General features: G+C 38.8%; 2 protein-coding genes across 6 annotated transcripts in view; both read left to right on the top strand.

Moving 5' to 3' along the window:
• The window catches only part of ahcyl2b (adenosylhomocysteinase like 2b), a 77,823-nt gene extending 69,631 nt beyond the window's left edge, over window positions 1–8,192 (top strand). The window contains exons 14-17 of the mRNA XM_034673305.1: window positions 2,197–2,265; window positions 2,423–2,501; window positions 3,218–3,338; window positions 6,807–8,192. Of these exons, the coding sequence (XP_034529196.1) occupies window positions 2,197–2,265; window positions 2,423–2,501; window positions 3,218–3,338; window positions 6,807–6,813 (276 nt within the window). The 3' untranslated portion in view covers window positions 6,814–8,192. The remainder of the gene's footprint in view (window positions 1–2,196; window positions 2,266–2,422; window positions 2,502–3,217; window positions 3,339–6,806) is intronic.
• Window positions 8,193–13,496: 5,304 nt separating this feature from the next.
• The window catches only part of strip2 (striatin interacting protein 2), a 56,246-nt gene continuing 44,627 nt past the window's right edge, over window positions 13,497–25,115 (top strand). The window contains exons 1-3 of one of the 5 annotated variants that reach the window (XM_034673821.1): window positions 13,497–13,612; window positions 13,709–13,991; window positions 24,882–24,951. In XM_034673821.1, the coding sequence (XP_034529712.1) occupies window positions 13,881–13,991; window positions 24,882–24,951 (181 nt within the window). In that variant the 5' untranslated portion in view covers window positions 13,497–13,612; window positions 13,709–13,880. Of the gene's footprint in view, window positions 13,992–24,881; window positions 24,952–25,115 lie in introns of all 5 variants that reach the window. The other 4 variants (XM_034673820.1, XM_034673822.1, XM_034673823.1 and 1 more) reach the window with 4 other exon arrangements.

The following is a 25,115-nucleotide window of genomic DNA, read 5'->3' as shown; positions in this document are numbered from 1 at the left end:
CGGTAAAGTTAAACGGAAGAAAGGCACATTTAATACACGCTCCAAAACCCTAAAAAGGAATACAAAGCCTGAAAATATAATTTAAAGAATAAAGAAAATGTAATGCAGACTGAGGTTTAGACTGAGGTACACTGCAGGTTGAGGCTGGGTTCGTGTGAGAATCAGAGCACACTGACAGGGCCAGACAGACGACCTGGCAGCCCATCAACGCCTGCGTCTCTACTGCTGTTTGATCTTGAGCACATTTCAACCACATCAGTAGTTGAGATCCTCAATCCTCACCTCTGCCGCCTCCATCATCACTCTGTGTTCCAACACACATGAGTCAAAACAGAGTTGCGTTCCAAAAAAAGTGATTTAGTCCAAGGAAAAGACTTCAACTCGATTTCATGTTTCAGCATCTCTGAGATAAAGAGTTTACAGAACTGCTTGCTTTTCTCTTCCAGTGTAATACTACACACTCCTGCATTTATTCATAGAAAATCATATCAAGTTCAGTCAAGACACTCTGGCATGTAGAGTAATAGAACTGCAAACTAAATCCTCCTTCTAGTTCATCTCACAAGACTATGTAAGAGATTTGATTGAGACATTTTTTTCTACAAGTTTTAATCCTGCTACATTTTGTTTTTAGCCTTTCTTTGTCTCCTTTCCTCCTCACTGCAGTGTTTCAGCTTTACATACTAACCCCCTAATTTCTGCTACACTTGGAAGCTCCCAATTAACCTCACTGCAATGCAGCATCTCAGACAGCTGCAAGACTTGACAGTCAGACTGAAGATGAGAGAGGGAACGGCTGCATATAACATTCCAGACTGAAATTACTATTGATGCCTCTCTGTGACCTACACAAGCAAACAAGACCAACAGTGGGTTTTTTTATGTTTGTAACCTTTTGCCTCTGGGCAGGTGTCAGATGAAGTGAGCTATTGTTTGGAAATAATCCTCATCCTCACTGTTATACTGAAAAATAAAGAGTCTATGTAGAGTTTGATTGTAAAAAAAGTTAGCAGGTGGAGATTTATCATCAGAAAACAGGTCATCATCAGCAAAGAGGTACTGCTTTATCCAAAGGGGGCGCTAAAATGGACACAGAAAGTTCCACCAAAGTTTCCCCAGGAACTTTAACATTTGAATTCAATTAAGTGGAACTTCAGATTTTTATTTTCTTGCACCTAAATGATGTCAATTCAACTCCATATTCCTAACCCCCCCCCCCCCCCTCATCTAAAGTGTTTTTTTTTTTGTTTTTTTAAGTTATATTTTTGGGCTTTTTATGCCTTCAGTTTATAGGATAGCTGAAGAGAGACAGGAAATGTGGGGAGTAGAGAGTGGGGGAAGACATGCAGGAAATAAATAATAATAATAATAATACATTTTATTTAAAGGAGCCTTTCTCTGCACTCAAGGACACCGCACAGATATATATATATATATATATATACATACACAAATTTACATTACAGGAAACAAAATCAAAAATAAAAAAGTCATGGCCAGGAGTCAAACTGGCGAACTCTGCGTCAAGGGCTGTAGCCTCTGTACATGGGGCGCTTATGGCCCTTTTCCACCGGCCCGTCTCAGCCCTACTCTACTTGAACTGACTCTACTCGGTTTGTGTTGCCTTTCCACGGGTGCAGTACCTCATGTCAGATACCAGTTTTTTGTACCTGCTCTGCTCTGCTTCCAAGCGAGCTGAGCAGATACTAAAACATGACTCTTCGGTGACGGCCACTGATTGGTCAGAGAATGTCGTCACCGAAGAGTCATGAGCGCGACTCCCAACACAGGAATCACACTCGCCATTTTTTTAAAAACGACAACAGTACTGTACAATGTCTGCACGCAAAGTTTCTCCGTGGTTTCTCCTCTCTCACTCGGCCTGCGACAAAAAGCCACAGACTTGGCAGCAAGTAAACCATTGCCTCTATGTCCTCCATTGTTTGTGATTGTTGTGTTTGTGTCACCTTCAATATGACGTGAACGCAGTTTCACGCAGCTGTGTTATGACGACCCCGCCCACCGTGAGTCTGCACTGGGGCTGGTGGAAAAGGTACCCAAACCAAGCTGAGTCGAGTCAAGTAGGGCTGGAACTGTGTAATCGAAAAGGGCCAGTAGACTGCTAGGCCACCAGTATCCCTAAAGTTTGTTTTTACCAGCTGAACTCTTACCTTTCATTTTTTCTCCTCTCTGCAGGGTCGTCTGCTGAACCTCAGCTGTTCCACTGTGCCCACTTTTGTGCTCTCCATCACCGCCACAACCCAAGTAAAACAGAGAATCAATATTTATTATTAGCCATGTTCTTTTTTCCTTTTATGTTGTGTTTCACTTTCGCTTTGTTCCAGTATGTGACACTTAAAAACAACAAACAAGAAGTGCATGCGTGTGTGTGTTTGTGTCTAAAACTTGTGTTTTCCCCCAGGCGCTGGCGCTGATAGAGCTGTACAATGCTCCAGAGGGACGCTACAAACAGGATGTTTACCTGCTGCCTAAAAAGATGGGTAAGATTCCTGTCCTTTTTAGAGGGGAAGAAAGTTTGAACAGACTGCTTAATGCAAGAATACACAAAAGAAAACAAAAGCATTGGGTCAGCAAAAACAGATGGAGTGATGAAATTATAGGCTTGTTTGGTACTTAAGTTGCCACCAAGCAAAGAGATGGACAGGAAGTAATTACTGCGTTTGTTTTTGCCCCAGCAGAGAGCCCGCAGGCATATTACATTTACCACCATAGATAACACAGTTGCTATCATTTGTTCGGTCCAGGGTCGCCTCCCTGGATAGTGTATCATTCACAGTAGACTAGATTAAGTGTGTCCGTGCTCATACTGCATGTGTGCAAGTGCACAGCCCACAGCTTGTCTGCAGCGTGGCCTGTCTCATTTCTCAGTTTTTTCCCCTTGGTGCGAGAGAGCAGAGCGCGTATATAGAAAAGATAAACACAGAGCTAAATGTAGGTCACACTGACGCTGCCACAGCACATGCTGACAGGAAGATATTGGAGACAGAAAAGGAAGGAGAAGCTGAGATAAGGAAAGACAGAAGGATGAGGGGAGGAAGCAGAAGGGGAGGAAGATAAAGATAGACGGCAGTGCAGGGGAAAGAAAAATGGGGTTGTGGTAAATCTTAAAGCTGCCTTGGTACTTCTTGAATGATTAATCATCTACAACTTTGCTCTCTGAATGCCAACATGTTCTCCCTCTCTTCTTTTCCTCCAGATGAGTATGTGGCCAGTCTACATCTCCCTACATTCGATGCACATCTCACAGAGCTGAGTGATGAGCAGGCCAAGTATCTGGGCTTGAACAAGAACGGGCCCTTTAAGCCAAACTACTATAGGTATGAAAACACTTCAAACAACAGCCTTTGAGTTTTAGTCTTTTCATAAATATTGGTGTTACAGAGTGGTGGGTCTTCCTCCAACTTACAGCCTTTGGATGTTTACAGACACTAGCATTCCAAGAAAAATGTTGAAAGAGAAAAGCCAAGAATTTCCTTTTAGCCCCTTTATCATTATACATGAGCAGTGGTGGCAGTCAGTTTAAGTTAAATGCTGCATTTCATCTCTGTACTGTTCTTATATTTGTGTCAGGTCAAAATGTGTTATTTTACTATGTTTTGACGTTCTCCTTCCACTCCTAAATGTAAGGAGAACAATAAGCTGCTGCGTCTTACTTCTCCATGCATCCCAATCTTGCGCCTTTTTATTTGCGTCCCAGTACCTCTCACCAGAAATGCACAAGGGCTACGTAAAGAAATGAGGCGAAGGAGAGAAGGAACAAGGAAATATGTTAAGAGACATAACATGTCAGCTTTAACAGCTAGCAGACAGACTCCTACTCTTAAGACTTTTAATTCTCTTCATAATAAAAATCTACCAGGAGAAATCACAGAAGTATTAACATCAGAATAATATTAAACTTCATGACAAATTATTTTTTTAGATGGTCAATAAGAAAATATATTAAATAGAAGTAGGGTTACAAAGGGGTGGAAAATGTCCGGTAAATTTCCATGGGAAGTTAAGCTGGGGAATTTTGGAAATATTCAAAAATGGAAATTATGGGAATTTATGGGAATTAACTGGGAAGGTATCATATCCAAGCATCAATATTTGTTTTGTTATAAGCAGACATCCATCCAAAATAATACAGTTAAAACAGATGTATTTGTAAGTAGTACTTTATCAAGTGTTTAATATTTTATTGAACAATCAATTCTTTCATTGAAGAACAAAAACATGAATGTTGAGTTAAATATTACTCATCCCCCCGACCCAACCCATTAAAAAATTAACAAAAATGCAATCCCAACAAAGCCCCATTCAAAATGTTAAAAGAAAAGACCCCCTCTCCCTCAAAAAAAGTCCCATTCAACATGCAAATAAAAAAGCATCTTCCCTCAAGCTTCTCAAGCCTAGCCTCTGCAGGATTCTAGCAATCATCTGTGCATGTGATGGAGGAATGCACAGTGCATGTAGGGGGCGTGGTCTCAATAGCCCTGCAGTAAGCAGTGTGCTATGTGCATGTGATTGAGGAATAGCATAGATATTCCACTGTACTTGCATCAAAGCTGGTTGTTTTAGTCAGGATTATGTTAAAATATATTTTCCCGAACTATATTTAAGTTCCTTATTAAGTGCCAATCTTCAATTTAGTAAATTCCTGGTTTATTCACGTTAATTCTCATGGAAAGTTTCCAACTTTGAAAATTCCCAGAATTTTGCAACCCTAAATAGAAGTGATACTTGTTCTTGCTAATATTTAATTCTGGTTCCAAACACATTTTTATCAAAGGTTTTCAAATACAGACTCTATGGAAACCTAGAAACCTCCCTTAGTTTCTGTTTGAAGGTGCTTCTTTTCTCTTTTCTGGTGAAGTTTCAATGAAGTCTGATCCACTGCAGCATCCAATCAGTGAGTGATATTCATTAGGAGGTGTGTCTGCCAGTAAAATGACTTCTATGAAGGCTGCTCTGTATCCTCCCTTATTGCTCCTCATATTTCCCTCCTCTCTCCTCGATCCTCTGACCAGCAGTAAGAGCTTTGGGATTGTCTTTAACAAGGCAGGTCCGTAACTACTACTACCGGTTTGCCTGATATTGTATTTTTTAGAGAAATAGGAATGGAAGGAGAATGAGAATATTGTTGAGGGTAGGGATGCACGATATTGGGTTTTTTACCGATATCCGATATAATATTAATTTCTTGTGCAAAATAAGAAAAATACTTAATACTTACAACTGCATATTTATTTATGACAATTGCTTTCAAACAAAATTCATACAAAAAGATACATCCTACTTAAAACTTGGATGATGCTCTCCCTGAGACAATCATAGCAATACCCACAATCAGGGCAAATTTGGCCAATTTCACATTTGACATAGTAAGTAAACCTAACCTCTGTTCACAGGGAACATGTGACAAGTGAAACTGTACAGCAATTAAACCCAAATTAAATAAAATGGTTTACTCTCTGACAGTAAATGTGCCTAAATTAGTCAGCTAGATGTAGCTTACAGACTGCTGCTTAAATTCAAATTTAACTTCAAACATGAGCCCAACATGTGTGCAGCAGCCCATTATTTTGTTGGTTAATTATATCGGCGGTAGTTCATTTTAACCCTCCTGTTATGTTCTTTCTCTGGAACAGCAATAATGTTCCTAGGTCAATTTGACCCGGGGCATATTCAATTATCCAAATCAGGACCCCAAAAAATCCCAAATAAACATTGTTTTAAATCTAATTTTGAACTCCATTACTAACCATTTAAATCAAGATTTAGTGCACTTTGATTTTCACAGATCATGGTTCAATGAGGATAACTCACTCGTTTTTCATTAAAATTACTGATAAAACTTTTTTAATGTACATTGGAAAGCCCTAAATATAAATACAATAGTTTTACATGACATAGATTTTTGTTTATTTTATTTTACATTTTGAATTTTTTTATTTTTTATGAAGTTGATAAATTAACACGACTCCTCTTCTGTCACATGCTGCCAAGATTTTTATGCTGCATTTGGCTGGTTTGGAAGGCAAATATTACCTAAAATAGACGTTTTAAAAGAGTCAGTTTGACCCGCAACATAACAGGAGGGTTAAAGCCAGTATCGGCCGATACCGACAACGTGCCGATAATATTGTGGATCCCTAGTTGAGGGGATACAAGAGAGATTTGTAACAATGTTTTCAGCTTGTTTGTAACATGTAAAATACCATATCACATAGTTTTGGTTCACTCCCAGCTTAAGCACATAAGGTGCAAGGTTAGAAAGGAAGAAAACTGTTTTGTTCAAAAAGCAGGTCAGGTTTTTTTTTTTTAAGTCTTAAGTTTAACCTATTAATCTACTGCAGACTTCCCTGGACCGAATTTGTTATTGTGTTCTGTAATGTAAAGAGCGACAAACACCGCGCACAATGAAGAACCAATGCATAAAAACCTTGTGAGTGTTTTGCAGATCTGGGGTAACTATCCAGCATCAAAACCAAAAACCTGCTTTAGTTAGGCCACTCCCATGAGCCTTAGCTGTAACTTGTGTTTATCGCTATTGAGCCTATGTTGGCATGCTAAACATGCTAAACTGAAATGCTGTAGAAGATGAATATTAAACCTGCTAAACATCTGCATTGTAGCATTGTCATTGTTAGCATTGTTGGCATTTTGCTGCTAACATGGCTGTAGACTCTTGTAGTCTGGGTCCATAAAGTCATTAAGAGTAAAGCTATTGTTGCAGCATTATGTTATCATTAGCAGCAGCTGTCATTCTAACATTCTTGCTTTTTCTTTTTCTCCTAAAGGTATTAAACTGGTGTTGGAGTGGGACTGAAGAATACAGAGACTCCATGAGTGGCACAGAATTGGAGGGAGAGGAGGAGGAGGAGGGGAGAACATGAGGAAAGATGGACAGAATAGTTAACACGCCTGCTTTAAATCTGGGAGGGGGGGACAGGAAGAGTTCCAATGAGCTGAGGGGTGGAGGGGCGTGGCTTTTTCCCTGAGCTTTTGGCAGTCTTCTTATTTATTCAAGCTAAACAACAATAATGGTAACATTAACTTCGCCATTAGCTAGCGCTCTGAAATCTTCTTTTAGAAGACGCTTTTCTTCCCTTCCACTCGTCATTTCACCACCGTCATCTCTTTCTCTTTAGGCGCTCATTTGTGTGTCCAGTTGTATGTAAGTCCTCCATCCTCCCTTCCCATCGTCAGATCTTTTATTGTTTAACTAACTATTAAAGATGAAATTATTGATGCTAAAAAATATATATATACTATATAAAAAGCTTGATTAAAAAATTCTGTGTGAATGAAGATGACCTTTAAAGATTTAGTGACGGACATTTTTTCCTGTCCCTTTTTTCGTTGTCTTTTCTTTTCTACCTGTGATTCTGTTTGTTTTTTCTCTTATGTAATATTGCAAGGGGCGGGATTAAACCTAGGGGGAGGGGGATTTGGCGGGATCTCAGGGTCCAATCATATCATGTCTTTTTATTTGATTGTTTCATTGAGATGCACCGTTGTCTGTTTTTAAATATTTTTTATGCATTCTGTCCCTTCAGATCAGCCTGTAGTTTGTCATTTTGTAGTTTGACTGGATAGTGACAGCCTGTCACTTTAAAGCCACAGTGAAACCATCTCATTGGCTGCTGCTTTCTCAGCTTCCAGCTGCTCACATGGCACAAATGTTTAAAGTAATGGCAAGTATTTGAAGCTAGTGAGAGCTAGCCTTTTCATTTTGTCTTTTCCTTTTCCAAGAATGATTATACTGTAGTAGAAGCATGACAGGTTGTCAGATAATGGGGTATACTGTATATTTAGATATTTATATTGAAATTAAGATTTTCTATCTTTTTCTTTCCTGTGCATCTAATATCATTACTTTTTGGAAAAAAAATCAACATACATCATAAAGATAAGCAATTAAATGTTCCAATGAAATGTGTGATAAATGTGCTCAAACCCTTATTTTGAAAACTGTGACAGGAAATATTAAGAGATACCAAATGTGCAGCAAAACGCTGCTAGGCCGGTACTGAAGCAGATATTTTCAATTAGGTCTTTAATGAAAGGGTATGGTGCTTAAAGATTTACTGTACGAACCATACACAGCACAGCTCTTTGGTACTCAAAGATCTACTCCAGGTTTCAGTTTATAAGAATGACATTACATTTCCCTTTTGAGAAACCTCATGATTTCAAAGATCTCCAAATCTGATATATTTTGGTTATTTCTTTCATTCCCTAAAGGCTTGTTTCTACTTTGTAGTGTGCTGTACAGTGACTGTCCTCTGCAGCTTGTCCCCAGCTGACCTGACAGTGGACATTAGCAAGTCCTGACAGATATTTCACCTGACAGCCGAGTGCACCCTGCCGCTGTACCGGCTCCGCACCTGATCCAATCAGATTCTCTTTGTTATCCTGCTTGGAGACTCTGCCAGCTCTAGTCCCTGAGAGGGATCAAGTACTTAAACACATGCACAAAGTAGCTCATTGTCCAGGCTGGACATTTACTTTACTATATGATTAAAAACACACTTTGGTTATCAGGGAAGTGGCACACAGAACATAGTTTACCAGTTAAAAACATTTATGTTGACTCGAAAATCAAAAATGTCTACACATTTCTTACAATTTTTGCGATACTACAAAAGCACCACCAATTTTCATTTAATAGAAACAAGACCAACTCTTTAAAGGAATAGCTTTTTTGTTGATATTTGAGAGCTGATAACCACTCAAATGTCTGCACAGTACATTTCTTAAGCTGCTAGCTTTGCCTCGCATAAAGCTGAAAAAGTTAATACAATCCACTCCAAAGCAGACTTTTTGTACACATTAAAGGCAAATACAAAATGTTTCATTAATGAGCTTTAAAGCTGTTTGTAGGGTGATTTTGTCACAGCTGGACAAAGCCTGGCAAGCTGTTTTACTTGCTTTCAGGCCTTATGCTAAGCTAAGCTAAGCTGACCGGCATACAACAGAAGCTTCATGTTTACTGAATAGCCGTGTCTGGTATCAATCTTCTCATCTTTTAATAACAAAGCTAATGGGTTTCTAACAATTTGATTATACAATTTTACTGTGTCTAAAAACTGATGTTCAAGTTTTTTACATAAATCGAGCCCATAAGCCACCATGTAATGACAAGATCCAACACTGTGTCACAGCCCATACAACCTCATTTTTTCATTGTTCCTTGCCAATGTGTATGTATTTCTATCTCCTAGTGCTGATGAAAACCCCCCTTTTTGAAGTAGCGTGACCTGTTGTTGGTATCGTACTTTTAACTGTTGTCTTGAGTCTTATTTTTCCCCTTTTCAAGTGTGAATGTGCATTTAAAGAGAAAGCGACACCTCAAAAGAGAGCAGAGGTGATTATAAATGTGTGAGTGAGTGAGTGTGTGTGTGTCTTAATGTCTTTCTGTGTTTGTACACATTCTTTCTTTGTAGGCCATGGTTGCTTCATTAACAGCTGCCTCAGGTTCCTAGCCTGTGCGTCAGGGGGAGAAACCAGTTTTTTGTTTTGTCAGCAATAAGCTGACCAACACTTGGGTGGGCGGGGGATGACACCAGCATCATATATGTATATATAAACTATATACAGATATGACAACCTTTTAAAAGTATAGGAAGGTAAAAGAAGACTCGACTCCTGTATTTATTGTTGTAAATCCTCATACAGTGCAAACTGGCAAAAATCTCAAACATGTTTTAAGTTGTCTAATAAAGAAAAATAAACCCTATGTTTAAATATTGCAAGTGATAATTGTAGATGATGAGCAATAATTTAAAACATTCTGTAATCTTAATGAATAAAGATGTAAAAATTGTAGCCATCTTGTGTGCATCTCCTTGACTTCTCCTAACACTGCTAAGCAACTATACCTGCCGTGTCCTCATGTAGCTGTTTGGTATGTTATTCCAGTCTGTTTTTTATAAGGGATTGATTTCTGAGTGGTTGTATTTGTGTGTGTTGGGGAGGGGGGGGGGGGGGGGGGGGGGGGGGGGGGAAAGGGGGCTCGTGTGCAGCTGCTGAGGTCTGTCACAGCCACAGTGAGCTCATCTGAGCCAGTTGCCATCGGACAGAGACATCTCTGGCTTCAGAAGCTGGCTGTGAGCCTTAATTTATTCTTGACGCACAAATCAGCATCACTGGTTAAATGGGTAGTTAGACACATGTAGAGCAGGACATCATGAAATAAAATCATACCTTAACCCTCCTGTTAAGTTGCGGGTCAAATTGACCCTTTTTAAAGTTCATGTTAGGCAATATATGCCTTCCAAACCAACTAAATGCAGCATAAAAATCTGGGCAGCATTTGACAGAAGAGGTGTAGTGTTAATTTATCAACATCACTTCATAAAAAATATATAAAAAATGTAGAATAAAATCTGTGAAAACAACATGAATTAGCTACATTTTTCATGAAGTAGAGTTTAAAAGATGTGTTTAAGTTTATTTCTGTGATCGTTGGAAACTATTACTTATAGCTACCTATGCAATTTCAAATTACCAAGCTTAATGCAGGAATTAATATTTTTTAAAGTCTTAACCTAATGCAAATGTTAACCTTTTATTCCTTTATTCAGATCCCCATTAGCTGCCACTAACACAGCAGCTACTCTTCCTAGGGTCCCTTGTTGATGTCCATTTGTTTTACTCATACATTTATGCAGAGCCGGCCCCAACCGACTTGGTGCCCTAGGCAAGATTTCAGCTGGTGCCCCTTGTGTTATAACTCCAACAATCACATCAAATAGACACTTAAAGACAACTGACATCCAGCTTTATGTTTTACAGGTTTCCTTTGTTTTAAAATATAAATGACCTCTTAAAGAACATTAACAAAATGGTAATAAGACTTGATATTTAGCAGGAAAAAAAATATACAATTTCAAAATGCATCATGTAATAGTAGTAGAATGTATTCAGTCATTATATAACACAATCATTTTCACAGTACAGACATTTTAAACAAAGCAACAGTCGTGTATTAAGTGATGACTGAAAAGGCAGAATCAAAATGCTTATTTAAGCCTACCCTACATTTTCTATCTAATTAAGCTAACAGCTTCCAAAGTGTAAAGATAAGAAAAACAAACAAACACAGGTAAATAATGAACACTTATAGACTTTAAAAACTGCTTTGTATACCATTATTTTTAAAACCAAAAGTTAATCACAAGCTTTTAAATGTTTACTGGCACCATTCAGCAATTTAATCCAAAATCTAATTAGAGAAAACAATATTGTTCTTCCTTTTATCTTCACATTTTCTTCCTCACTCATTTAGCGGCACCCCCTATGGATGGGCGGCATCTCTAGCATTTGCCTATACTGTCTTTGCCAGGGGCTGGCCCTGCAATTATACATTTATCATTGAATAGGTTAATACCAACCAGAATGATGATGTGTTTTTGCATTATCTGCTTGATTTTATAGCTTAGTTAGACTTTAGTCTAAATTGATTTGATCACCACTGAATGATTATTTAATCATGAACTTGCCCCCTCAAACACCCCCTGCTGCCCGGCCATGTGGTCACATTCCCCCCAGAACCTCATGACTAAATTCAATTGTACAATCCAATCATGTCATCTTAAGTGGTTTTCACAGTCAGGGGTTTGAGTGTGTGTGTGTGTGTTGGGTGTTGGTAGGTAGGACTGTTCTGCAGCCTACATACCAACCCCCATCTCCACATATCAATAATTTACTTGCTTTTCTGAAGGGCGGTTGACAGGAGGTGAAGCGACCGCAAGGGGGGCCCTCATCAACCTACATGTAACATTTAATGGGGAGTAACAAATTAGCATGCAGGGGCATGAACTGCTTGAACCCTTTCTCTGACAGCAGTTTGTATATCTGGATATTTTGTTACCAAGGAGAAAATCTTGTTTTATGTTAATTAAGTTTGACACAGCTGGCTAGAAGCATAATTAGCCAAAGCATGATATCTTTCTAACATCCACTAACTATGTTTACCTACACAGCTAAAACCTGGCACATTTGGCTTTTATTGAGATAGACCAACCATATGTCTATTTTATAAGGTATCCATCAAAATATCCTAAGAAAAAGGCAATATTAAAAAAAAAGTAATTAATTAACATTAGCTTCAAATAGGTATCAAAGCCCAGTGGCAGCACTTTAGCTAGTTATGGCTAGGAGGTCAGATGGCAGTCTATCACACTGTTACAGTAGTTTTCTCTTCTTTTGAAATTCCTATACACGTTAGTTTTTATTTTAGTATTGAGTTTAGCTAAAATGTTCATTACTTTAAAAATTCACCCCAAAAAAAATTCATTTTTTGATTGACAACCAAAGGACTCTTCTCAAATTTTGAAGGACTCTTCTCATGTTCTTTATCTAGAATATGAATTATTGCAAGAGTGCAGATATAATAGTAATCGCTTCAAGCTCTCCTTCCTCCCTACTTCCATCACTCTACTCAACAAACAATCTGCACTAACATAATGCTCTTGTATGAGTATGAGGGTTCACTTACTCTGCACTAATGTTAATATGACATTGCTTTTGCACACTGGTATCTTATTGGTATTTATTGTATTATTGGTATTTTTTGTCATTGTATGCCACAGTGACATGCTTTTTTATTTTTGACAGTCGGCATGTTATTGTATATTGGTATGATGAATGAATGTATTGATTGTGAGCAGCACAGCACTTATTTCCACCACAAATTTCCCCCTGGGGACAATAAAGTTAATCTTATCTTATCTTAGCTAGCAGAGCAATATTATTAGTCTGGTTGACAGGAGTCAAGTTTCAAGAAAAGAATAGTTTACTGTTGTAATAAATTATATTTTGGTAGGCATTTTAAGTGATTTATACAGAAGAGGATTAGGGCCACTGAAAAAAAATAAATAATTAAGGTCAAATTTTTTTTTTTAATTATTATTCTGAGATTAAAGTCAGAATTCTGAGAATAAAGTCAGAACTCTGAGATTAGAGTCAGAATTCTGACTTTTTTCTCAGAATTCTGACTTTTTTCTCAGAATAACAATTAAAAAAGAATTTGACCTTAAATTTTTTTTTGTTTTTCAGTGGCCCTAATCCTCTTCCGTAGATTCAATTCCTTCAATTCGATTCAATTAAAATCCATTCACAGGAAGCAAATATCCTGCAGCTTTATTTCACTCTAAATTCATTAAAATATAAACAACTTGAGCCTACTTAATGGTTTTTTTTTTTATCATTTTTATTTATTTATTTATTTATTTTTTATATTTAGCAATAATTTATAAGATGTTTATTTTTAAAAATGTATGTTTTTTTATTATTATTTTTAAAATGAACATTCACAGAATTATACAATAATAGTAACAGATACATATATGAGCGCCTTTTTTATAGGGGCATTAACAATGCACATATGATTATATTTTTTTTAAAAGTACAAAAATCCTGTTAACCTAAGACAATGTTAAACAAATACAAGTAGAGATATTAGAGAAAATAATAGCTGCATTAACACATTTGCTGATGTCGAACAGTACTTATTGCTTTTTATGCATTTTTTTGTGTGTCTTTTTATTCTTCTGGCTATAATGTTATTTTCCTGTTTGTGTTTGTTTATCCCTCTCAAGTATGTGTAGTCTACTATTTTGAGATTCAGATATTATATGTCCTCCACTGTCATGTTGACTCTCAAACCCCGCCCTCCTGGTGTGCGCATGGACAGCGAACCAAACAAACCGGGGGAGTAAGGGCAGCAGGAGGAGGAGGAGGAGGAGGAGATCTTCAACTTGGGCTCCGGAGCCGGTGCTCCTACTGGTGCGGTACACTCTCAGCTCTCCACCGGACCGCTATGCACTACCCACGGAGGAGGAAGTGAGCCACCCCGACACAGAAAGATGCAGGCGGAGGACATGGAGGTACCTATCATTAATAACCTTATCGATAACGGAGACAGGCAGAAGCCGAAAGGGAAAGATGTGTTCAAGGATCAGCAGAAGGAGTCGGAGGTAAATCGCAGCGGTGTTCTGTGTACAGTCTGCTGCTGCTGAAGCTTATAGTGTAGGAGCGCGCTCACTGGGGGTGTGTGTGTATGTCCGTATCTGTGCTTGTGTGTGTGTATTGTTGCTGGGGGAGCATTCGGACCAGCTGAATGTCCTTTCTATGCATTGAGCCCGCTGTCTTGACTCGGGAGCATGCATGCAGACAGACAGGCAGGCAGACAGCGAGGTGTTATTTTGGCAACCGGCTCCTATAAATAACCCAGCAGTAATCCTGCAGCGGTGCTCAACGTGCAGAATGCAGGTGGGGAAATGTGACTGCTGCTGGTAGGACCACACCACCACCACCACTACCACACATTCATCTAAATATTATAGATGTGGGTTTTACCTGTCTTTAGGTGATCAATCCTCCCAGAAGCTATAATATCCTAACCCCTCATGGGTGACTTTGGCTTGTGCCCTTGAAATAGCTGTTATGCTCACTAAAATCAAACCAGCCAAATCGTTGATCCATGGCTACAAAATGTCAAGAGCAGTCATTGTATGTCATGGTAATGTGGTTTAATAGACTTACATAAGACTTCACTTTGATGTCTTCCAATATAAAGCACATTTCCCCCCCCTTTTTTAAACAATATTAAGCATGTAGTGCATCTAAACTACAATACAGTGGAACACAAAGTGGCCTGGGTGTAGTTTGAGTGAAAAAAAACAACTAATTATGTCTTGTAGTTGAAAAATATTTTCTGTTATTATTCATTTTGAATGTAACACACATGAAAAAATAGAATTTGCCCTTTTAAATTGACATTTTTATGTTTTTTGTTTAACCAAATCAGCTGTTCTAGCACTTGAAAGTGCTACAACATCATATCACACAGAAAAGCAGCAAGTCTTCTCAATTGGCATCCTTGAATCATAATTTGGTTTAAGCATGTAGTGCATCTGAACTACAATACAGTGGAACACAAAGTGGCCTGATTGTAGTTTGGGTGAAAAAAAAACGCAAATTATCTCTTGTAGTAGAATAATCTTTGCTGTGATCATTCATTTTGAATGTAACACAGATGAAAAAGCAAAATTTGCCCTTTTAAATTGACATTTTTATGTTTTTTGTTTTACCAAATCAGCTGTTCAAGCCCTTGAAAGTGCTACAACATCATATCACAAACAAAAGCAGCAAGTCTTCTGCTTCTTCTGCAGCATCCTTGAATCATAATTTGTTTGACATTAAAATGACTGAAAAAATGACTGAAAATATTTATAGATTCTCATAACAGTAGCTGGTGTCTTATCTATTGATAAGTGACGATTGTTGATCCTACAAAATGTCAAGAGTAGTCATTGTATGTCATGGTAATGTGGTTTAATAGACTTACATAAGACGTCACTTTGATCTCTTGCAATATAATGCACATTTTCCCCTTTTTTTAAAACAGCTTTAAGCATGTAGTGCATTTAAACTAAAATAGAGTGGAACACAAAGTGGCCTGGTTGTAGTTTGGGTGAAAAACCCCCCAAAATATCTCTTGTAGTAGAAGAATCTTTTCTGGGATCATTCATTTAGACTGTAACACACATGAAAAAATAAGATTTGCCCTTTTAAATTGACATTTTTAACGTTTGTTTTACCAAATCAGCTGTTCAAGCCCTTGGAAGTGCTACAACATCATATAACAAATAAAAACAGCAAGTCTTCTCAATTGGCATCCTTGAATCATAATTTGTTTGACATTCCTGCTTGAAAAAATGACTGAAAAGATGTATAGATTCTCATAACAGTAGCTGGTGTCGTATCTATTGATCAGTGAAGATGAATGGACCAATTAGCTACAGTTGAGTAAATGGTTTATGTATTTTTTGACATTTTTATGGTTGATGATCATTAGATGCTTGCAATATTTCCTTTATCCAATCAAAGAAGCCGACATGTTCACACAGCTGTAGTTTCCTGACAGATTTAAAGTAATCCACCTTCTAAAAAAATAGACCGTGAGTCTTCTCTCCGTTTCCAAACATGACAGCAGCGCGTACAGTCTGACAGCGCCCCTCGAACAGCCATGCAGCTTTAATTCATCCCCTCATGAAAAAATTAGAAGAAGATGTGTTTTCATTCCTGAGCTCCTCAGCTCCAGAAACATCAGAGAAGTTAAAGCTGTCGTCCAGGCACACAATCCAGTCAATAACATGTGGGTTTTGTGTGAGCACATTGAATGGTTTCAAAGGAATTGGAGCATACTCATCTTTACGCTATTTGATTCTAGGACGAGGGGTTCTTGATGGTCTTGGGGGTGGTGGTGGTGTGACTGATACGGACGTTGAAAGCACTTAACGTCAGAGCCATGTGTTTATGTTGATGCCCTCCGGCCACTGCACAAGAACTGGGCTGGTCTGTCTGCTAAGTTAGCCTCATATGTGAGCCAGTCATGTACATAAATTGTCAGTTGTGTTGCAGCCATCTCTCGTCTATGTGGCATATGTCGGTGGGAGTGGGGGTGGCGGTGGCCTTCCTTGACATCATGCCCGGTGTTTGCACACCAAGGAAAGCTGTGCCAGTTTGGAGCGAGGACGGCTCTCGTTATCAGCTGGCGGCAGAGAGAGGAGGGGAGAGAGTGAGAGGGGGACTGGGTGAGAAAATGATGGAGAGGGAGAGCGAGCAGGAGAAGCACAGAGAGAAAGAGAGATGGGAAGAGGCTGGGTTGAATGTGTTTCTGCTGACAGGAATTAAAGAAACATGTCAGTTTGGGATGTAAAGAGCTGTCACTTCAGTTTCAGGGACATTTGAGCCCCCGCGTTGACAGTGTGCTCTTCACCAGACGGATGGTGCATTGATTTATGTGAAGACATTGTCATCAGCTTAATCAGTGTTAAATAATTTATCAAGCAAGATTTATTAGTTTCAGCCATTCCAAGTGAGACCCCATGTGTTTTCTAACCATTATATTGTTACTTCTTGAAAATAAAGCTGATATAGCATTGAATCACTTAATAGAAAACACACAACCACTTATTGTAGACAATGAACTTAATCCTTTAAGTTGTTTTCAAGAAAGTAGAAGAAAAATCTGCAACATTTTCTGAATAGAAGGGATTTGCTTCTTTTCTCTGTTTTTAACAGTTGCACAGATTGGTTTCTTATCTCTTTGTCGAACACAATGAGAGATTTGAGTTTGTAAGATTGGTTCTTAGCTAAGAACATAATCTAAGAACACTCCATGTACATCTGGGCGCTGAAATGTCAGTGCTAAATTATTGAACAGCATGTTTTTTCCTTCATCTGGCACTTTTATATTCTGGAAAAAAATTCATAAATACATGATTTAAATGTTATCTTCTATTTCATCATGCAATGTTGGGTCTGAAATGTTAAATTATGCGAAATGTTGAATTACGAGCATAAGATAAACTCTTTTAAGATCAAACTTGTTTTTATTTCCCTTCATCTGGTGAGCATCCTTCTCTGACTACAAAGCTGCCAGCCCTCTTCGATGGAGTGATGCCACCAATGTTTTTATATCAACTACTTGCGCAACTTAAAACACAAAAACAAATTTTGTGCATTGTAACACTCTCTGATTCTCTATTTGATTGGGTGCCATTTCTATGTGGACACATCCCTGCAGTCTCATGCCCTTATATGGGCAATAAAGGGGCGTGTATCGATGCTAATTGAGAACATCAAGCATAAGCTTCAAACTTACAAGGATATGGCATTCATCAGAACAAATTTCAAACGAAACAATATTAACAAGATGTTGGTGAATGAGGCCCAGTCTTCTTCAAAACTGCATAAGTGGGTTGTGTCCAAGTCCTAGTCAAGGCAACTTTGATGACATCACCAGTGTTGTTTCTGAAGGGGCCTTTTCTGACTTTAACGTTTGATTTCATTTAATTGGCGTAAAATTAATCAAAAGATGGATGTGTTTAGATCAACATTGGATAAACTGAAAGTTACTTTCTTTTTCTTTTTTTTTAGAAATATATTTATTAGGTTTTTTTAACAAACAAAACATATACACTTGGCTCACATATATATCATGGTTAACATTCAAGTTAAGTTAATACAGGCGTCACAATGTACATTGTAGAGGTGCAAAAATAGAGGAAAAGAGAATAAGGGAATATATAGAATAAAAAATAATAATGATGATGATAGTAAAAAGTTGTGTCTATAGCACAAAGCCTCTTGTAAGAATAGTGGAAACATTTAGCCCAATATATACCAGGAAGGGTTCCCATGTTCTATGGAAAACATCGTCTCTGGAATGTGGTTTGCAGGTTAAGTAGTCCAGTGGGACATATTCAAGTATAACTCTCTGCCATTGTATCTTGGAAGGGACCCTATCTGTGATCCAGTTTAAAAGAATACACTTTCTGGCACAGAAAGTTAACATCTTATTAAGTTTCCTCTTATATTTGTCAGTAACAGCAGCATTATAATAGATATACCAAGAAGTAATGACAATGGTCCACCTTCGGTTACTTTCTTATGTAGGTAGTGTCCACATGTGTGGATGGATGGGAATGTTTAATCGACTTTCAATTGAAAGCTTGGTGGTTTGACCTCGGCTCCTATAGTCCACATGTCAAAGTGTCCTAGGGCAAGACACTGAACTCTGAGTGGCATAAGCGTATGAATAGGATCAGTTAATACTAGTAGGCACTTTACATTGGATCCTTTGCCATCAGTGCATGAATGTGTGCTTGGATCGGTGATTGTGATGTAGGGTGAAAGGGCTTTGAGTGGTCAGATGACTAGAAAAGCACTATATAAGTACATTTCACTGACCTTTTACCATTTCAAACCAAGCGGCAACCTCCGGTCTAAAAATATGAGTCCAATGCAGAAGTGCTAAAAACTGCAGTTCATGGAGGATCCACTTGAGGCTGGCTCCGAAAGTACCTGAAACCACATACACACCAATTCAAAAAAGTCAATCTTTACAGCAGAAATAAACATGTTTACAGCCTGGTACAAAAGACGAGTGTAGTCTGGATAGCTAATTTCTCGATCGGCACACACTGTACGGGGGGTGAATTGTTTTGTAACGTGGCAATTTCAAAGATGTTGAGATTACGAGTCTTGCAATGAGAGACACAGCTGACTTGATTGACAGGTGGGAACACTGTAGCTGTTGGCTAGGAGGCTTAAAGCCCGCCTCTACCTCATAATCACTCGACAGCAGCAATATGACTCCCACCGACGATCGGCCTCAAAACAGCGCTTTAGAAACAGATGGGTGACGTCACGGATACTACGTCCGTATTTTATACAGTCTATGGTTCAAACGTAAAAATAGACTCTGTTTTAAAGTTAGGTTGAAATAACCTCAAAGCATAACATGTACTAGCTGTGATTAATGTGTTCCAGTTTGATGTCCTGTTCTTTTGACAAGAAGTATTGGAGGCAGGTTAGGTTAGGTTTTGTGGCAAGTTCTGATCTCTACATTAGTAGCCTCAGGCATATGATTACACAAACTGAACTGTGTGACTTCAAGGTGAATAGAAAAGTGCTTCACAGCGGCAGAAGTGGATGAATGTTGGTGTTGGAACAGGCGCCTGCAGCACAGATGATAAAACACAAAGTCTGTGATAGCCAACATGTATCCAAGGTTGTTTTTCATAGGATGGAACATTGGAAGAAGTGGACCTTGTTGTTAAAATGACACAATGCTTCCTTTGAATTGGCATTAACTGTGCTGCGTTTTAGCAGGCTCTTCACCGAATGAACGGTTGTAATCTACTGTATGGTCATTAATATGACAGCTGTTACTGAGACTGGTGCTCCTAATTGGCTTCTTACAGCTGGATCGATATAAAGCAATTATGTCCAAGCCATAAACATTGTATCATGCAACATGACCTTCCAATAATCCCATCTCCTCGATGCACTGGGATTTTATGGTGCTGTAAAACAAAGTGTTCTCTGTTGGATTCATTTAAAATGAGACGCCTCCTGACTGAGTTGATTTCCTGATGATTTTGAGAGCTTGTTACAAATTGTTTGAGTGAGGCAGCACCTGGTTACAAAGACCCACAGGCTTCCTTCACACCCACACAAGATTTGTGTGTATTTAGTAGAATCTGACGCGCGCTGGAGTGGTTCTCATTTCCTGGTATGCAAGCGCAGTAGTGACATCAAATCAAATTTCTTTGGCTTGATGTCACAAACACTCTGCTGACGTCTTGTATATTTCGGTCCACGCTCTCCTGGCTGCAGCAGGTATTTATAGCTGACGGTTACATGACAGCACAGAGTTGTTTAACCAGGATAGCTGACTCAGAGCACATCCTTATTTACAGTCTTGGCCCTGGGACAGTTTTCACAGGGTTAAACACATCTAGCTCAGAGCTTGGAGACTCAGCGGCCCGAGGCTTCTTTTTTTATTCTCATTAGCTTCAAAAGTGAATCTTAAATCATCCCCTGTAGGCTAATTTCATCAGCTCACATCCCCCACCTACAAGATGGAACCAAATTTTTTCTAAACACAGTGCTAATTCTCTTACTACTTCAACGTTTTCAATCGAATAATAGAGTAAACTCTGAAGGTTCTTGTTATCATGATACTTGGTGCTATTATAGTTAATTAACAATGCACAGTTTTTTCAGCTGTTACACATTGGATTATCAAGTTGTTGAAACTCATTCATTCACTCTGTTCTGCCAGTACTAGTACTGAGAATATTAGTGTCCAAGTAAGCATGTCTTTCTTATTAGATCTAAACATGAAGTGAGTTAATTTGAAGGAACATTCATAAACCAGAGTATTTGAGAAATTGAAAGTGTATACCTGGTGGCGGCAATATATGTAAAGGAACCATCAATGTAATGTTTCATCTTGTGGGGAGCGTGGATTCTAGTATCAAATATCATGGCATGGCAATAATTGTCATGACATTTCACTAGAAACCATAAATGCCACCTTCAAATTGATTTTAGAGGAGTGGTCAGAGGAGGATATGGTTAGAAGGATTCATCCTCTGGGTACCCTGAATTTATGTTGGACATTTTTGGGTGAATAATCAAGTTGTGGGGTATTTTAGTCTGGGTCTAAGTGGTTTATCCCAGACATTACATACAATAATCTATTAGTCATAAGGCTCTCTAAATGTGTACAGATATCCTTTCTGAACAGTATAACACTGCTTATTTATTGACCTAAAAAAACTACAATATGTCCTGAATTCTGCTGCCCGGTTGCTTACCCACTCCCTCTCCCGAGACCACATCACACCAATCCTTCAGCACCTCCACTGGCTCCCCATACAGCACCGAATCCACTTCAAGATCCTGCTCATCACCTACAAAGCCCTCAATAACGTTGCCCCCTCATACCTGACCGACCTCCTCAAACGTCACTCCCCATCTCGCCTCTTCAGATCATCAGATGCCAATCTCCTGTCCCCCATCACCAAACCCAAGCATCTAATCTTGTGCAATCTTCAGTCTGCTATTTCTCTATAGAGGAACGCTGCCATAAACAAACAGACCCTTACTATGGATACAGTTCTGATCCAGCCTAATCTCAGGACCACTTAAGGTCCTTACCATTAAGTTAACACTTTGCAGACGAAGGTGCGGGCATTGAGAGTTTTCAAAGGGATGGATCGTTTATTTGAAGTGGGGTTGTATGAAGCACTTGTCAAAAGTAAGTGTATTGTACTCAGGGGATCCCTGTCAGCTCAGCCCGTTTGTTGTAAAACCAGGAGGAGAATGGGACATCAATCATTGCAGATGGAGTCATTTTTATTAAGTAGATAAGCTTATTTTAAGTCCAGTCCAAACATTAGTGTCGATCTAAGTGTACAGTCATGGCCAAAAGTTTTGAGAATGACACAAATATTACATTTTCACAAAGTCTGCTGCTTCAGGGTTTTTAGGTGTTTTTGTCAGATGTTTCTATGGTATAATGAAATACAATTAGAAGCATTTCATAAGTATCAAAAGCTTTTATTGAGAATTACACAGAATTCATGCAATAAGTCAATATTTGCAGTGTTGACCCTTCTTTTTCAAGACCTCTGCAATTCTCCCTGGCATGCTGTCAATCAACTTCTGGACCAAATCCTGACTGATGGCAGTCCATTCTTGCATAATCAATGCTTGGAGTTTGTCAGAATTTGTGGGTTTTTGATTGTCCACCCGCCTCTTGAGGATTGACCACAAGTTCTCAATGGGATTAAGATCTGGGGAGTTTCCTGGCCAAGGGCCCAAAATCTTAATGTTTTAAGATAGCAGCTGTAACACCTTCAGGAGACGGTCCTGGCGCTTGCTGGACTTTCTTGGGCGCCCTGGAGCCTGTTTGGCAACAATTGAACCTCTCTCCTTGAAGTTCTTGATAATTGGATAGACAGTTGACTGAGGTGCAATCTTACTCGCTGCTATAAACTTCCCTGTTAGGCCCTTTTTGTGCAATGCAATGATGGCTGCACATGTTTCCTCGCAGGTAAACATGGCTAACAGATGAGGAACAATGGTGTCATGCACCATCTTCCTTTTAAAGTGTCCAGTTACTCAATCATGACAGATTGATCGCCAGCCTTGTCCTCATCAACACCCACACCTGTGTTAATGTGTGTGACACCTGTGTGTCATTGAAATTATGTTAGCTGGTCCTTTTGTGGCAGGGCTGAAATGCAGTGAAAATGTGTTTTTGGTGATAAAGTTCATTTTCAAGGCAAAGAGGGACTTTGCAATTAATTGCAGTTGAGCTGATCACTCCTCATAACATTCTGGAGTATATGCAAATTGCCATTATAAAAACTGAAACAGCAGACTTTGTGAAAATTAATAGTTGTGTCATTCTCAAAACTTTTGGCCATGACTGTACACTCTATTCAGACAATTTTTTCAACTCAACTCAGCAGGACTTTATTTATATAGCACCTTTCATACATATAAACATGCAGCCCAAAGTGCTTCACAAAATAACAGAGAGACCGAAAACAACAACAATGGTAAAATTGTTATTATTATTATTATTATTTTTTCAAAGATCTTTTTATTTAGATGTGTACACATTACAAACAAAAGATAAATGCAAACAATTCAAGTAAGTGATGTTTTTGTATAAGAAACACAATACGTAAATTAATAAAAAAAAAACAAGCCAAAAATATGTGATAATAATTGAAAATAAAAGATTGATAAATACTTAAGTAAACAGACACTTTTCAGTGCTTTTACTTTTTTTTTTTAGCATTATTTACGGACACAACACGTACATATTCCTCAACCTGCACCACTGATTGCAATGATGGTGCCAAGCTGACCTGAGATCCCCCTCTGGTTAATATATCAACAACGGACAAGTACCTCATACAACCTCACTTAAAAAAACATATCCATCTCTTTACAGACCAGTTACTGGGAATGTCAACAGACTATGACAGTTACAGGGAGGAGAACCTCTGCTGTAACTGTTTTACATATCATAACATTGAATGTTGGTGTCATATATCAACCAGTCACCTTAGCCTGGTCGTAAATGAAAGCCATTTTGATATTATTAATTTTAGGAGTATAATCATCTTTGCAAGCTTTTTCAAACCTTGAGGTCTTTCTATTGTGGAAAGCTGTCTTGTTTTACTGACGATATGATAATACACCTACTACTTTCTGCTTCTTTATATTGGAGGGGAAAATCAATGTTGCTGTAAGAGTCATCGTATGCCCCTCAGTAAGTTGACAAAGTTTCATTACCTACAGTATGTAAAATCTATCAGTTAGATAGATCGATCTTTATTTGTCTTTAATAAGGAGATTTGTTGTCACTGTCTGTACAAGAATACATGTATAAAACACAAATAAACAATAAACATCCACCCAGCCTCACAACAATGGTGCACATCATCCCAAATATATACACAACGGACACATATGAACACAACGGACACATATGAACACACCGGACACATATGAACACACAGGACACATGGGCATTGTATTTAGCAGTGCTACGGGACAAAGCTTCTGCCAAACTGGGCTCACCTACAGTAAGGGGATCTGTATCTGCAACCAGATGGGAGTAGTGTGAAGGCTGAGTAGAGGGGGTGTTGGGGGTCCAGTGGTATAGTGCGTGCTCTGCGTATGATGGCTCTGTTTTCATACGCAGAGCACGTACTATAACACTGGACCCCCAACACCCCCTCTACTCAGTCTAGTTAGTCTAGTTCTTTATCAACAGAGCTGATATTTTTGAAAATACTCTATTATTTTTTGAAATACTCTAACAAGAAATGTTGGACTAGAAATTTGCAGTAGATGCTTGTAGCAGGTGAGTGTTTTTCAGAGAAACTCAAGTGTGCTTTCCCTCTCATGGGCATGTGCTAATCACAGGTTGAGGCTGAAGTCACAGCCAAGAGAGACCCTTGGCTGGATACAGAGGTTAATCTGCTCTTAGACAGGGGCAACGTTGAGTCCTGCAACCTCCTTGTACTCACTTCCTCCCCACTGCAGTTCCATTTCAACTTTTGCATCTGAATGGGCTACACTGATACACACCACTCTTCGACTGTTCAGCCAGATTGATTCAAACAGAGAGCATGTGTAATTGTGAGTGGATGCTCTAGATAAGAGGGTCTGACAGAGAAAATGTAAACGACTCATGCTGCCCGGAGATCCAGCAGCCAATCATACACAGAAAAAAAAAACATGATATGGGAAAACTGTGAACGAGCCGAAGAGTGTGTGGGTGGTGTGTGGAGTTGAAGTGTGTACGTTTGTGACCACACATGGAGTACAGAGAAGTGGTAGGTGTTGTAAATGTGACTAGCCTACAGTATGTTTTGAGTATCTGTTTGTACATGGGTGTCAGGACATCTGTGATAAGCGTATTAGTCAGGTGTGATAATATAATGTAAATGCTCATGAGTGTTTTTGTTTTCTCTTCACAGAGCTCCATGGAGTCTCCAAACCTGGAGTTTGAGTATGGAGACACAGACACACTGACTGCTGAGCTGTCAGGTAAGACTGAGTGGTACAAACTTTCTTTTACATCGTGAATCAAAATCTTGTGGACCTTTTACAGACATACTGTAGCTGCAGTACATGTCATTTTTGTCTTAGAATGACCTGGGGTTTAGGTAAAGGGATTTTTTGTTAAAAGGTCTCAATAAGGCTAGATCCAC

The sequence above is a fragment of the Notolabrus celidotus genome, chromosome 21 (assembly GCF_009762535.1).
Source record: "Notolabrus celidotus isolate fNotCel1 chromosome 21, fNotCel1.pri, whole genome shotgun sequence".
Lineage (NCBI taxonomy): Eukaryota > Metazoa > Chordata > Actinopteri > Labriformes > Labridae > Notolabrus > Notolabrus celidotus.
Note: the sequence above shows the minus strand (reverse complement) of the source record. Positions and strands in the feature narration are given on the sequence as shown.